Source organism: Macaca fascicularis, chromosome 1 (genome assembly GCF_037993035.2).
Source record: "Macaca fascicularis isolate 582-1 chromosome 1, T2T-MFA8v1.1".
Taxonomy (NCBI): Eukaryota; Metazoa; Chordata; class Mammalia; order Primates; family Cercopithecidae; genus Macaca; species Macaca fascicularis.
Genome location: NC_088375.1, coordinates 156,710,674 through 156,724,319, shown reverse-complemented (window position 1 = coordinate 156,724,319; position 13,646 = coordinate 156,710,674). Strand labels below are relative to the sequence as shown.

At 39.4% G+C, this 13,646-nt stretch overlaps 1 protein-coding gene across 8 annotated transcripts in view; it reads left to right on the top strand.

Annotated features, from left to right (window-relative positions):
* NEXN (nexilin F-actin binding protein) overlaps positions 1-13,646 on the top strand; it is a 53,439-nt gene that overhangs the window by 16,091 nt on the left and 23,702 nt on the right. For 5 of the 8 annotated variants that reach the window (XM_074003216.1, XM_005542956.4, XM_065533315.1 and 2 more), the window contains exons 2-5: positions 10,347-10,425; positions 11,857-12,048; positions 12,252-12,330; positions 12,417-12,565. In XM_074003216.1, the coding sequence (XP_073859317.1) occupies positions 10,399-10,425; positions 11,857-12,048; positions 12,252-12,330; positions 12,417-12,565 (447 nt within the window). In that variant the 5' untranslated portion in view covers positions 10,347-10,398. The remainder of the gene's footprint in view (positions 1-10,346; positions 10,426-11,856; positions 12,049-12,251; positions 12,331-12,416; positions 12,566-13,646) is intronic. The other 3 variants (XM_074003215.1, XM_005542957.4, XM_045368462.3) reach the window with 1 other exon arrangement.

Here is a 13,646-nt window from a genome sequence, read left to right as displayed (position 1 = left end):
AGGCAGAACAGAGCAAACTTTGAGTACAGGATCACTTGCTTATATTTTAACCAAAAAAGTTAAGGATAGTGCTGTTCCAATTTTCACTGAGTTTAAAAATGAGAGCTCAGAATACTGAGCTGACATTTTAAAAAACTATTTTAAGTGGTTTTATTCATAGTAAATTTTTAAAATCAATTTTATTTTATTCTAAATCTGTAAGTCAAGATATAATTTGAGGATTTTAAAAAAATCAAATGAAAAGGGCTAGCTGATTCATTTATTTTCTAGGACTATTCTTGACTAATTCTTCACTGTTAGCAAGCCACCCAATTTTCTTTCATTTCACCAAAATAAATAAATAAATAAGGCTTTTGAAGTCCTCTCTGGCCAATTAATTGACCTAAAATTATCAGTTCTTATGATCCCATGATTCCAAGTTTTCCTCATACCCTTTAGTATTACTCTAAAAAACTGCACAAGAGGCTCGGGTATGGTTGCTCATGCCTGTAATCCCAGAACTTTGGGAAGCTGAGGTGGGAGGATCACTTGAGGTCAGGAGTTCGAGACCAGCCTGGGCAACAGAGTGAGACCCCCCCGTCTCTATTTTTTTTTAAGATGGTCTCACGCTTTGTGGCCCAGGCTGAAGTGCAGTAGCATGATCATAGCTCACTGCAACTTTGAACTCCTGGGCTCAAGCGATCTTCCTGCTTCAGTGTCCCAAATAGCTGGGACTATAAGCATGTGCCACGACACTTGCAAATTTTTAAATTTTCAGTAGAGATGGGTCTCGCTATGTTGCCCAAGCTGGTCTGTAACTCTGGGCTCAAGCGATTCTCCCACCTCAGCCTCCCAAAGTGTGGGGATTACAGGTGTGAGCCACTGCACCCACCTCCACCCCTCCCCTGCCTCAATTTTTTTTTTTTTTGAGACAGAGTTTCACTCTTGTTGCCCAGGCTGGAGTGCAATGGTGCGATCTCAGCTTACAGCAACCTCTGCCTCCTGGGTTCAAGCAATTCTCCTGCCTCAGCCTCCTGAGTAGCTGGGATTACAGGCATGTGCCACCACTCCTGGCTAATTTTGTATTTTTAGTAGAGATGGGGTTTCTCCATGTTGGTCAGGCTGGTCTTGAACACCCGAACTCTGGTGATCTGCCCGCCTCAGCCTCCCAAAGTGCTGGGATTACAGGCATGAGCCACCACACCTGGCATCTATTTTTAAAAATAAAAAATTGTGTAAGTAATACATTATATATACTCACTGGCAGGGAAAGATAGGATTTTTCCTAAATAGAGTAAATTCTAGTAGGGGAGATGAATAGTAATAAAATTAATCAAAGTTATTGCTATCTACTAATGTTAGTTATTATTCCAGGGTTCTTCATATAATGCTATCTTATCTAATCCTGACTAAGCAGTTAACAGATCTGAAATTTGGATTTAGGTCTGATTACCAAATTTTGGTAATCCAAATGTGAGGTGATGAAGGTCTGTATTAGTATGGAGGCCATGGAAATATGAAGTAATATGTAAGAGAAGTTTGAAAGCAACATTCATAGATCTTGACAATCTATTAAAATCTAGAAGATATAGAAGAATGAATCAAAAATAACCACAAGGTTTGAGAAGCCATGAGAATGAAGGGTAGGTTTTGTTGGTTATATAAGAAGAAATATCAGGCCAGGCATGGTGGCTCATGCCTGTAATCCCAAAACTTTGGGAGGCAAAGGCGGGTGGATCACTTGAAGTTAGGAGTTCAAGACCAGCCTGGCCAACATGGTGAAACCCTGTCTCTACTAAAAATACAAAATTCGCCGGGCATGGTAGTGCATGCCTGTAATCCCAGCTACTTGGGAGGCTGAGGCAGAAGAATCGCTTGAACCCAGGAGACAGAAGTTGCAATGAGCCAAGATCACACCATTGCACTCCAGCCTGGGCAACAAGGTCAAAACTACATCTCAATAAATAAAATATTTAATAGGTAACTCTAGATATGATATAATGGCTCAAGTAAGACAACAGGACTAGTGCTATTTATTATTTTTAGCTGAGGCACATAAAATTAGGTTACTCATAAACCTTAGTTCATGACCCACTCATGTATGTACAGATTCCTTTAATTTACTCCTTTATTTTTAATAATGTCATAAGCACTGACAGACCCACTAAAGAAGAAAAGTTAGGATCTTATTAATAATTATAGGGAATCATGTCCCATCCTCTCCCCCATTATATTGTCTCCTTCCCACCAAGAAAACTTCAGTCCCACATGGCTTCACTGGGGAGTTCTTGCAAATATTTAGGGAAAAAATAATACTAAATCCTACATGAACTAAAGTTTTCCAGAAAACTAAAGAAATAATTCCCAACTCATTCTATGAAGGCAATATTACTCTGTTAGCAAAAGCAGACATCACAAGAAAAGATAACTTATACAACCAATAATTTCTCATAAACACAGATGCAAAACGTAACAAAATTTTATCAAATTGATTCCAGCAATATATTAAGAGGATAATGCATTATAACCGATTGAGAATTATCCTAGGAATGTAAGGTTGATTTAACACTTGAAAATCAGTTAATGTAACTCACCATATTAATAAATTAAAAATAAAAACCATATGATTAACTCAATAGACAGAAAAAACATTAGATAAAATCCAACATCTGTTACTGATAATTACTCCAGCAAACTTAGTCTGATAAAGGGCATGTAAGAAAAGCCTACAGCTAACATCTCACTTAACAGTGAAAGACTGGACATATTTCTCCTAAGATCAGGAACAAGACAAAGATATCTGCTCTTACCACTTCTATTTAACATTGTACTGGAGGTTCTAGCTAGGACAGTCAAGCCAGAAAAAGAAATAAAAGGCATCCAGACTGGAAAGGAAAAAGTAGAACTGTGCTCACAGATGATGTGATCGTCTACGTATGTAGAAAATCTGATGGAATCTATGAAAAAGCCAATAGAACTAGTAAGTTATTAGGCTGGGCTCAGTGGCTCACGTCTGTAATCCCAGCACTTTGGGAGGCCAAGGCAGGCACATCACAAGGTCAGGAGTCCGAGACCAGCCTGGCCAACGTAGTGAAACCCCGTCTCTACTAAAAATGTAAAAATTAGCTGGGTGTTGTGAGTCACGCCTGTAGTCCCAGCTACTTGGGAGGCTGAGGCAGGTGAATTACTTGAACCTGAGAGGTGGAGGTTGCAGTGAGCTGAAACTGTGCCATTGCACTCCAGCCTGGGTGACAGAGTGAGACTGTTTCAAAAAAAAAAAAAAAGAAAAAGAAAAAAAAACAACTAATAAGTTATTTTAGCAGGGTTGCAGGATATAAAACCAGAATGCAAAAATTGTATTTTTTAATTTTAATTTTTTTCTTTTAGAAATAAGGACTTGCTCTGTCACCCAGCCTGGAGTACGGTGGTATGATCACAGCTTACTGTAACTTTGAGTTCCTGGGCTCAAGAGATCCTCCTGCCTGTTCCCCAAGTGGCCAAAACTATAGACACACACCACCAGGCCTGGCTAGTTTTTTAATTTTTTGTAGAGATGGGGTCTATTATGTTGCCCAGGTTGTTCTTGAATTCCTGGCCTCAAGCAACCCCCCTGCCTCAGCCTCCCAAATTGTTGGTTGGGATTAAAGGCACAAGCTACAGCACCTGGCCCCCAAATTATACTTCTATATACAGGTTGAACATCTGTAATCTGAGAATCTGAAATCCAAATGCTCCAAAATCTGAAACCTTTGGAGTACTGACATGACGCCACAAGTGGAAAATTCCACACTTGACCTCATGTGACAGATCACAGTCAAAACTTTGCTTTGGCTGGGCAAAATGGCTCACGCCTGTAATCTCAACACTTTCAGAGGCCAAGGCAGGTGGATCACCTGAGGTCAGGAGTTCAATACCAGCCTGGCCAACTCGTATTGGTAGTGAAACCCTGTCTCTACTAAAAATACAAAAGTTAGCCAAGCATGGTGAAGGACAACTGTAATCCCAGCTACTTGGGAGGCTGAGGTAGGAGAATTGCTTGAACCCGGGAGGCGGAGGTTGCAGTGAGCTGAGATCATGCCATTGCACTCCAGCCTGGGCAACAAGAGCAGGACTCCATCTCAAAAACAAAACAAAACAAAACAACAACAACAACAACAACAAAAACTTATGCAAAAGTTATTTAAAATATTCTATAAAACTACCTTCAGGCTATATGTATAAGGTGTATATGGAACATAAGTGAATTTCATTGTTAGACGTGGGTCCTATCCCCAAGATAACCTGATATATATATATATTCCAAAATCCAAAAAAAAATCTGATATCTGAGGCCAGGCACAGTGGCTCACGTCTGTAATCCCAGCACTTTGGGAGGCCAAGGCGGGCAGATCAGGAGGTCAGGAGTTCGAGACCAGCCTGACCAACATGGTGAAACCCCGTGTCTACTAAAAATACAAAAATTAGCTGGACGTGGTGGCACACACCTGTAGTCCCAGCTACTCAGGAGGCTGAGGCAGGAGAATTCCTTGAACCCGGGAGGCAGAGGTTCCCGTGAGCGGAGATCACACCATTGCACTCCAGCCTGGGCGACAGAGTGAGACTCTGTCTCAAAAAAGAAAAAAAAAAAAAAAAAAGGGAAATCTGAAACATTTGTAGTCCCAAGCATTTCAGATAAGGGATACTCAACATGTACTACCAACAATCATTAATTTAAATATTAAAAAACACCATTTACAAACATATAAACAAATATGAAATTATTTAGGGATAACTGACAAAAGATGTGGAAGATCTGCACATTGAAAACTACAAAACATTTCTGAGAAATTATAGAATATGTATATAATGGGAGGGACATACTGTGTTCATGGATCAGAAGACTTAACATTATTAAGATATTAATTCTCCCTAGATCCATCTACAGATTCAATGCAATCCCAATCAAAATCCCAGCACATTATTTTGTGGATATTGACAAACGGATTCTAAAGTTTGTTTTTTTTTTTTTTTTGAGACGGAGTCTCGCTCTGCCGCCCAGGCTGGAGTGCAGTGGCCGGATCTCAGCTCACTGCAAGCTCCGCCTCCTGGGTTCACGCCATTCTCCTGCCTCAGCCTCCCGAGTAGCTGGGACTACAGGCGCCCGCCACCTCACCTGGCTAGTTTTTTTGTATTTTTTAGTAGAGACAGGGTTTCACCGTGTTAGCCAGGATGGTCTCGATCTCCTGACCTCATGATCCACCCGTCTCGGCCTCCCAAAGTGCTGGGATTACAGGCTTGAGCCACCGCGCCCGGCCCTAAAGTTTATATGAAAGGGAAAAGACTTGGAATAGCCAACACAGTGTTGAAGGAGAAGAACAAAGCTGGAGGAGTAACACTACTCAACTTTAAGACATCCTATAAACCTACAGTAATTGATATAGTGCAGTGTTGGTGAAATAATAAAGAAAAAGATCAATGGAACCGAATAGAGAGCCCAGAAATAAACCCATATAAGTATAATCAACTGATCTTTGACAAAGGAGCAAAGGCAATAAAGTAAACATTATTTTCAACAAATGGTTCTGGAACAACTGGACATCTACTTGCAAAAAACCGAATCTAGAAACAGACCTTACATTCTTCACAAAAATTAACTCAAAGTGAATCACAGACTTACAGCATAGAACTATCAAAGTCCTAGAAGAAAACATAGGCAGAAACCTAGATGACCTCACATTTGGAATTGATTTTTTAGCTATGATACCAAAGTCACAATTCGTGAAAGAAAGAATTGATAAGATGGACTTCATTAAAATTAAAAATTCTGTTCTGCAAAAGACACTATGAAAAGAATTAAAAGATAAGCCATAGACTTGGAGAAAATATTTGCAAGAGACATAATCAGATAAAGGACTGTTATCCAAAATATACAAAGAACTCTTACAACTCTGTAATAATAATACAAACCACCCAATTAAAAAATGGACCAAAGGGCTGGGCACAGTGGCTCACGCCTGTAATCCCAGCACTTTGGGAGGCCGAGGTGGGCGGATCACGTGAGGTCAGGAGTTTGAGACCAGCCTGACCAATACAGTGAAACCCCATCTCTACTAAAAATACAAAAATTAGCCGGGCATGGTGGCAGGCGCCTGTAGTCCCAGCTATTAGGGAGGCTGAGACAGGAGAATTGCTTGAACCCGGGAGGTGGAGGTTGCAGTGAGCCAAGATCATATCACTGCACTCTAGCCTGGGTAACAGCACAAGATTCCATCTCAAAAAAAAATAATAATGAAAAAAAATGGACCAAAGATCTTAGGAGTCATCTCACTGAAGAAGATATACAGATGGCAAATAAGCATATGAAAAGGTGCTTTAATATATTATTTAATATAATTCTAATTTAATATTTATTCATTTAATATATATTCAAGGAAATGTAAATAAAAATGACAGGCCGGGCGCGGTGGTTCAAGCCTGTAATCCCAGCACTTTGGGAGGCCGAGACGGGCGGATCACGAGGTCAGGAGATCAAGACCATCCTGGCTAACCCGGTGAAACCCCGTCTCTACTAAAAAATACAAAAAAAAAACTAGCCGGGCAAGGTGGCGGGCGCCTGTAGTCCCAGCTACTCGGGAGGCTGAGGCAGGAGAATGGCGTGAACCCGGGAGGCGGAGCTTGCAGTGAGCTGAGATCCGGCCACTGCACTCCAGCCTGGGCGACAGAGCGAGACTCTGTCTCAAAAAAAAATAAAAAATAAAATAAAAATAAAATAAAAATAAAAATGACAATGAAATACCACTCCACATCTATTAGAATGGCCAAACAAATTCAGAACACTGACAACATCAAATGCTGGTGAGGATGTGGAACAATATGAACTCTCATTCATTGCTGGTGGGAATGCAAAATGGTAAGCTACATGATGGTTTCTTGTAATACTAAACATGCTCTTACCATATACTCCAGTAATCATGGTCCACAAGAACCTGCATACAGATATTTATGTCAACTTTATTCATAAACACCAAAACTTGGAAACAACCAAGATGTCATTTGGTAGGTGAATGGATAAACTGTGGTACATGCAGGTAATAGAGTATTATTCAGTGCTAACAAGAAATGAGCTATCAAGCCCTGAAAAACAGAGGAAACTGAAATGCGCATAACTATGTGAAAAAAGTCAATATGAAAAGGTTACATACTGTGTGGTTCCAACTGTATGACATTCTGGAAAAGGCAAAACTATGGAGACAGTAAAAAGATCATGGTTACCAGGAATGATGGGGGAGAAAAGCAAAAGCAAGTGGAGTAAAGAGGACTTTTAGGTCAGGGAAACTGCTCTGTACAATACTATAATGATGGACACATGTCATTGTACAGTTGCTCAAAACCCACAGAATGTACATTAAAAGTAAACTCTAATGTAAACTATGGACTCTGGGTGATAATGATGTGTCAGTATAGGTTCATCATTTATAACAAATGTACCACTCCAATGGGTGGTAATAATGGGGTTATCCAGTGTTGATAATGGGGGTGACTAAGCATGTGCAGGGACAGAAAATATACAGGAAATCTCTATCTTCTACTCAATTTTGCTGTGAACCTAAAATAAACTCTATTTTAAAAAAAAAGTTGGCTAGAAAATTCCAAAAGAAAAAAACAAAACAAGATAAAACAAACCTAAAATAAACATTTAAATGATAGGCCTAAACTCATTTATGTTAATAATTACATTAAATGTTAATGAACTAAATGCTGCAATTAAAAAAGCAGATTATAGGCCAGGCACAGTGGCTCACGCTTGTAATCCCAGCACTTTGGGAGGCCTAGGTGGGTGGATCACAAGGTCAGGAGTTTGAGACCAGCCTAGTCAACATGGTGAAACCCCATCTCTACTAAAAACACAAAAATTAGCTGGGTGTGGTGGCGGGAGCCTGTAATCCCAGCTACTCAGGAGGCTGAGGCAGGAGAATTGCTTGAAACTGGAAAGCAGAGGTTGCAGTGAGCCGAGATCGTGCAACTGCACTCCAGCCTGGGCAACAAGAGCTAAACTACGTCTCAAAAAAAAAAAAAAAAAAAAAAAAAAAAAAAAAAAAAAGAAAGTGAAAAAGAAAACCCAGATTTTATCAGAATTGATTTTTGTAAAAAGCAAGGTCCAATCATATGCTGTGTCCAAGACATATACTTTACATATAAAAACATAGATAGAATCAAAGTAAATAGCTAGAAAATTATATACCATGCAAACTGTAAACCTAAGAAAATTGGGGGCCAGGTGCAGTGGCTCACGGATGCAATCCTAGCAATTTTGGAGGCCAAGGTGGGAGAGTTGCTTGAGCCCAGGGTTTCAAAACCAGTCTAAGCAACACAGTGAGACCCCATCTCTATAGGAGAAAAAAAAAAAGAGCTGGGCATGGTGGTACATGCCTATAGTCCCAGCTACTTGGGAGGCTGAGGAAGGAGGATCACTTGAGCCCAGGAGTTCAAGGGTGCAGTGAACTGTCATTGTGCCACGGTACTTCAGCCTGGGTGACACAGTGAGATGCTGTCTCTAAAAAATAAATGAATAAATAAGAAGAAAGTTGGTGGCCAGGCATGGTGGCTCACGCTTGTAATCCCAGAACTTTGGGAGGCTGAGGCGGGCGGATCATGAGGTCAGGAGATCAAGACCATCCTGGCTAACACGGTGAAACTCCATCTCTACTAAAAATACAAAAAATTAGCCGGGCATGGCGGCGTGCGCCTGTAGTCCTAACTACTCGGGAGGCTGAGGTGGGAGAATGGCGTGAACCCAGGTGGCAGAGCTTGCAGTGAGCCGAGATGGCACCACTGCACTCCAGCCTGGGCAACAGAGTGAGACTTCATCCCCCACCACCAAAAAAAAAAAAGTAAAGAAAAGAAAATAAAGTTGGTGTGACTATTTTAATATAAGTTTAAGACAATGAGGTAAGAAGAAAGAAATTTCTTACTAGTTGGCTGGGCACAGTGGTTCACACCTGTAATCCCAGCATTTTGGGAGGCCAAGGCAGGCGAATCACTTGAGGTCAGGAGTTCAAGACCAGCCTGGCCAACATGGGGAAACCCTGTCTCTACTAAAAACACACAAAAAATTAGCTGGGCGTGAGGATGTGCTGCTTGTAATCCCAACTATTTAGGAGGCTGAGGCAGGAGAATCGCTTAAACCTGGGAGGCGGAGATTGCAGTGAGCTGAGATTGTGCCACTGCACTTCACCCTGGGGCGATAGAGTGAGACTGTCTCCATAACAAAAAATATACTGCTGAAAGGGTCAATTAAAAAAGAAAATATAATCATAATGTGTGTGTGATTAAACCTGAAATTACATGAAACAAAAACAACAGAATTAAAGCGAGAAAAAAAAAATTCTGTCTGGGCGTGGTGGCCCACGCCTGTAATCCTAGCACTTTGCCAGGCGCGGTGGCTCAAGCCTGTAATCCCAGCACTTTGGGAGGCCGAGACGGGCGGATCACAAGGTCAGGAGATCGAGACCATCCTGGCTAACATGGTGAAACCCCGTCTCTACTAAAAATACAAAAAAACTAGCCGGGCGAGGTGGCGGGCGCCTGTAGTCCCAGCTACTCGGGAGGCTGAGGCAGGAGAATGGCGTAAACCCGGGAGGCGGAGCTTGCAGTGAGCTGAGATCCGGCCACTGCACTCCAGCCTGGGCGACAGAGCGAGACTCCGTCTCAAAAAAAAAAAAAAAAAAAAAAAAAATCCTAGCACTTTGAGAGGCCGAGTTGGGTGTATCATTTGAGGTCAGGAGTTCAAGACAAGCCTGGCCAACATGGTGAAACCCTGTCTCTACTAAAAATACAAAATTTAGCCAGGCATGGTGACGTGGGCCTGTAATCCCAGCTACTTGGGAGGCTGAGGCAGGAGAATTGCTTGAACCTGGCATGCAGATGTTGCAGTGAGCTGAGAGTGCATCACTGCACTCCAGCCTGGGCAACAGAGTGAGACTCCATCTCAAAAAAAAAAAAAAAATCTACATAGTTGAAGATTGATAGAACTAGCCAAAAATTAGTAAAAATACAGATCTAAAACATGATCTGCTACCTTCAGCTAGTTAATATTTATAGAGTAATACACTCAATAATTGCTGAATACACATTCTTTTCAAGTGAACTTAATATGTTCATCAAGCTATTCTGGATCAAAAACTTTCAGGGATCTTTTACCATCATGCACCTTATATTTTCTATACCATGAATCTTGGGAAAAAGAGCTAAAGGTTATCACAATTTATTACTTGCTTGGATTATGTCAGTATTTTTTGAGGGGCAATTAATTGCTATTTCTATTTATAAAAATACATAATATATTACAAATAAATTAAAATTTATTATACAACATAATTTTTTTTCAGGTGCAAATATTTACAGAGCTTCATAATCAGCCCAAGACCACATAGAGCAAACATGAATGATATTTCCCAAAAGGCTGAGGTAAGTCTCAAAAGTAAAAAAATAAAAATAAAAGAGGGAAATGTAGAGTTGACTGTAGAATTGCTAAAAGGACAATCATTTGGTGGAAAGGTCATATTTAGGAGTTCATAATTAATAACATAATGGCAAGATGTAAAACAAGAAGAGATACAATTCACCAGCTGATCTTAGGCTAGTATTTTCATTTGGGTTCTAGGAAATTCTACAAAGCATGAGTACTAAATTTGTGAATGATAGTGAAGTGGATGTGATAGCTAGCGTTCTGAGTAGAATTTTAAATGTTTTGTTCTTGATAACTCTTAGAAAGTATTATTTTAGTATTAAAACAAAGTTTGACCTATACTCACAGGAGAAAGCATAATTCCCTCTTAGGTAAGGAATCTTTTTAGTGCCTTATGTATATTTTTTAATTTTTAGCTTTTTTCTGGTTCTTGACTGTAGATACTGAGAGCTGTCGTAAGAAGAGTTCAGTTGCTGACACCTCAGAATTATAAAATTAACCCTTAAATGACCAATGACACATAATAGATTACAAAATACAGGCTGGATGTGCCACAGATTAATTAAGCAATTGTCATTATCACTAGGAAAAAGGGTTTGGTGTTCTGAGGCACACATTTTATTTACTGAAATTTCATTTAGAAATCAGCTTAATTTTCAAAGTGGTGAAAATAATTTGCTTTCCTGGTTATAGAGTGGAGGAAATAATTTCTTCAGTCTTCTACCAGATTCCCGTTCTTTGTGAAGCTCTCTTGCCATATGGAATTGCTCTTACAGCCCACCCTATATAGAATGATATAGCCTTCTTACACATTTTTAATGTGGTTTAAGGAAGTTATAGATGGGAAGTAATAGTAACAATATAAATCACAGCTTGTGCCCACAGACCATGGTGTACCTCAGCCACAAATAAGGACTAAAGGACTGGCCTTCAGTTTTGCTTATATTAGATATAGAAACCAGGAAGGGTGTAAAATGTGCATTAGCCTCTAAACTTTAAAGCCTAAACTTTTGCTTTGTTTTCAACTTCACCAAATTTACTGAAATTAGTTTGGGTACCTTTTTAGCAAGTGACATCAAATCTGAATCTTTAATAATGGAGTTAGACAATAAAAGACAGTTTTTAATTAGAATTCAGAATTTGATTTTTATATTTTACTGGCTTTCAGCTTCGGTGGAATGCTACCCACAAAATGGGATTTCATTACTATATAACAGTGAAATTTCTACTCTCATATTTTCTGTAATGTCATTTTTCATAGGTTTTAGAAAGTATCTATTCAGGTTGTGATAGTCAAATAAAGCGTTCAAACACATTTCTATTTTATGTTTCAATATACATTTTTTATATTGCTTATTCTTATCTATCTTTACCTAATTTCTTCCTATCTTTTTCGTTAACTTTCTTTTCTTTATTTTCTTCTAATGAAGATTCTGCTTTCTTCATCTAAACCTGTCCCAAAAACCTATGTACCAAAACTTGGCAAGGGTGATGTAAAGGATAAGTTTGAAGCCATGCAGAGAGCCAGGGAAGAAAGAAATCAAAGGAGATCTAGAGACGAAAAGCAAAGAAGAAAAGAACAATATATTAGAGAGAGAGAATGGAACAGGAGAAAGCAGGAGGTTGCTTTATTTTACTTTATTCTCGTGAAAATACTTGTTTTCATTTTTTTAATTTAAATTGTATTTATTCACATTAACCACATTTCATATTAACTATAACTAAAATACTTTTCTGTATTTGTAACCTAATTTAAACTCTGCATATAATATGATTTAGTCTAATTTTTGGACATGTGCTCACATTAATTTATTTAACCATCTAGATTAAAGAAATGCTTGCTTCTGATGATGAGGAAGACGTATCTTCTAAAGTAGAAAAGGCTTATGTTCCAAAATTAACAGGTAAGAAGCTTGAGGGGTAAATAGCAAATTAAATTGCAAAATAGAAACACAGCCAATTATTAAACATTTTTTTCATATATTCTTAGGAACTGTTAAGGGTAGATTTGCTGAAATGGAGAAACAAAGACAAGCGGAACAAAGGAAGAGAACGGAGGAGGAACGAAAACGCAGAATTGAGCAGGATATGTTAGAAAAGAGGAAAATACAGCGTGAATTAGCAAAAAGGGCTGAGCAGGTATCACTAAAGATTAAGTTCGTCTTTGTTTCTGAAACTAACTGTGCAAAGTAAAACTAATCAGTATGTTGCCTAATTAAAATATTTTAATATAACATAAACCTATTAAAAAGCATCTAACCGTCTGGGCATGGTGGCTCACATCTGTAATCTCAGCACTTTGGGAGGCCAAGGTGGGTGGATCGCTTCGGCAACATGGCAAAATCCCGTCTCTACAAAAAAATACAAAAATTAGCTGGGCATGGTGGCAAGTACCTGTAGTCCCAGCTATTCAGAAGGCTGAGGTAGGAGGTTCGCTTGAGCCTGAAAGGTGGAAGTTGCAGTGAGCCAAGATCATGCCACTGGACTCCAGCCTGGGTGACAGAGTATGATCCGTCTCAAAGAAAAAAAAAAAGGCAGCTAACCTGAAAAGACCTGAAGGAAAAACATTTAACATCAGATGCCTAGAAGGATATGGGCAGAATATGCCTGTTTTAAGGTAGAATAGTGAGATGATATCTGTCATATACAATCTTACCATTCTATCCACATTCCTCACCCCGTCTACATTCCTTATTTTTCTTTACAGGTTAGAAGATTTTACAAAGATGTAAGGCAATGTTACATATAAACTATCCATGAGTACCTAACAAAATGCTAATCTTCTAATAACAATACTTTTAAATGCTGGTCTGTTTTCATGCTGCTGATAAAGACATACCCGAGACTGGAAAATAAAAGAGGTTTTATTGGACTTACAGTTCCACATGACTGGGGAGGCCTCAGAATCATGGAGGGAGGTGAAAGGTACTTCTTACATGGCAGTGGCAAGAGAAAATGAAGAAGATGCAAAAGCGGAAACCTCTGATAAAACCATCAGATCTCATGAGACTTATTCACTACCACGAGAACAGTATGGGGGAAACCACCCCCATCCCCATGATTCAAATTATCTCCCACCCGGTCCTGCCCACAACACGTGGGAATTATGGGAGTACAATTCAAGATGAGATTTGGATGGGGACACAGAGCCAAACCATATCAGCTGGTCTTTTAAAGCCATACATTAAGTGCTTTCAGTCTTTTTGCTATGCTCCCTTCA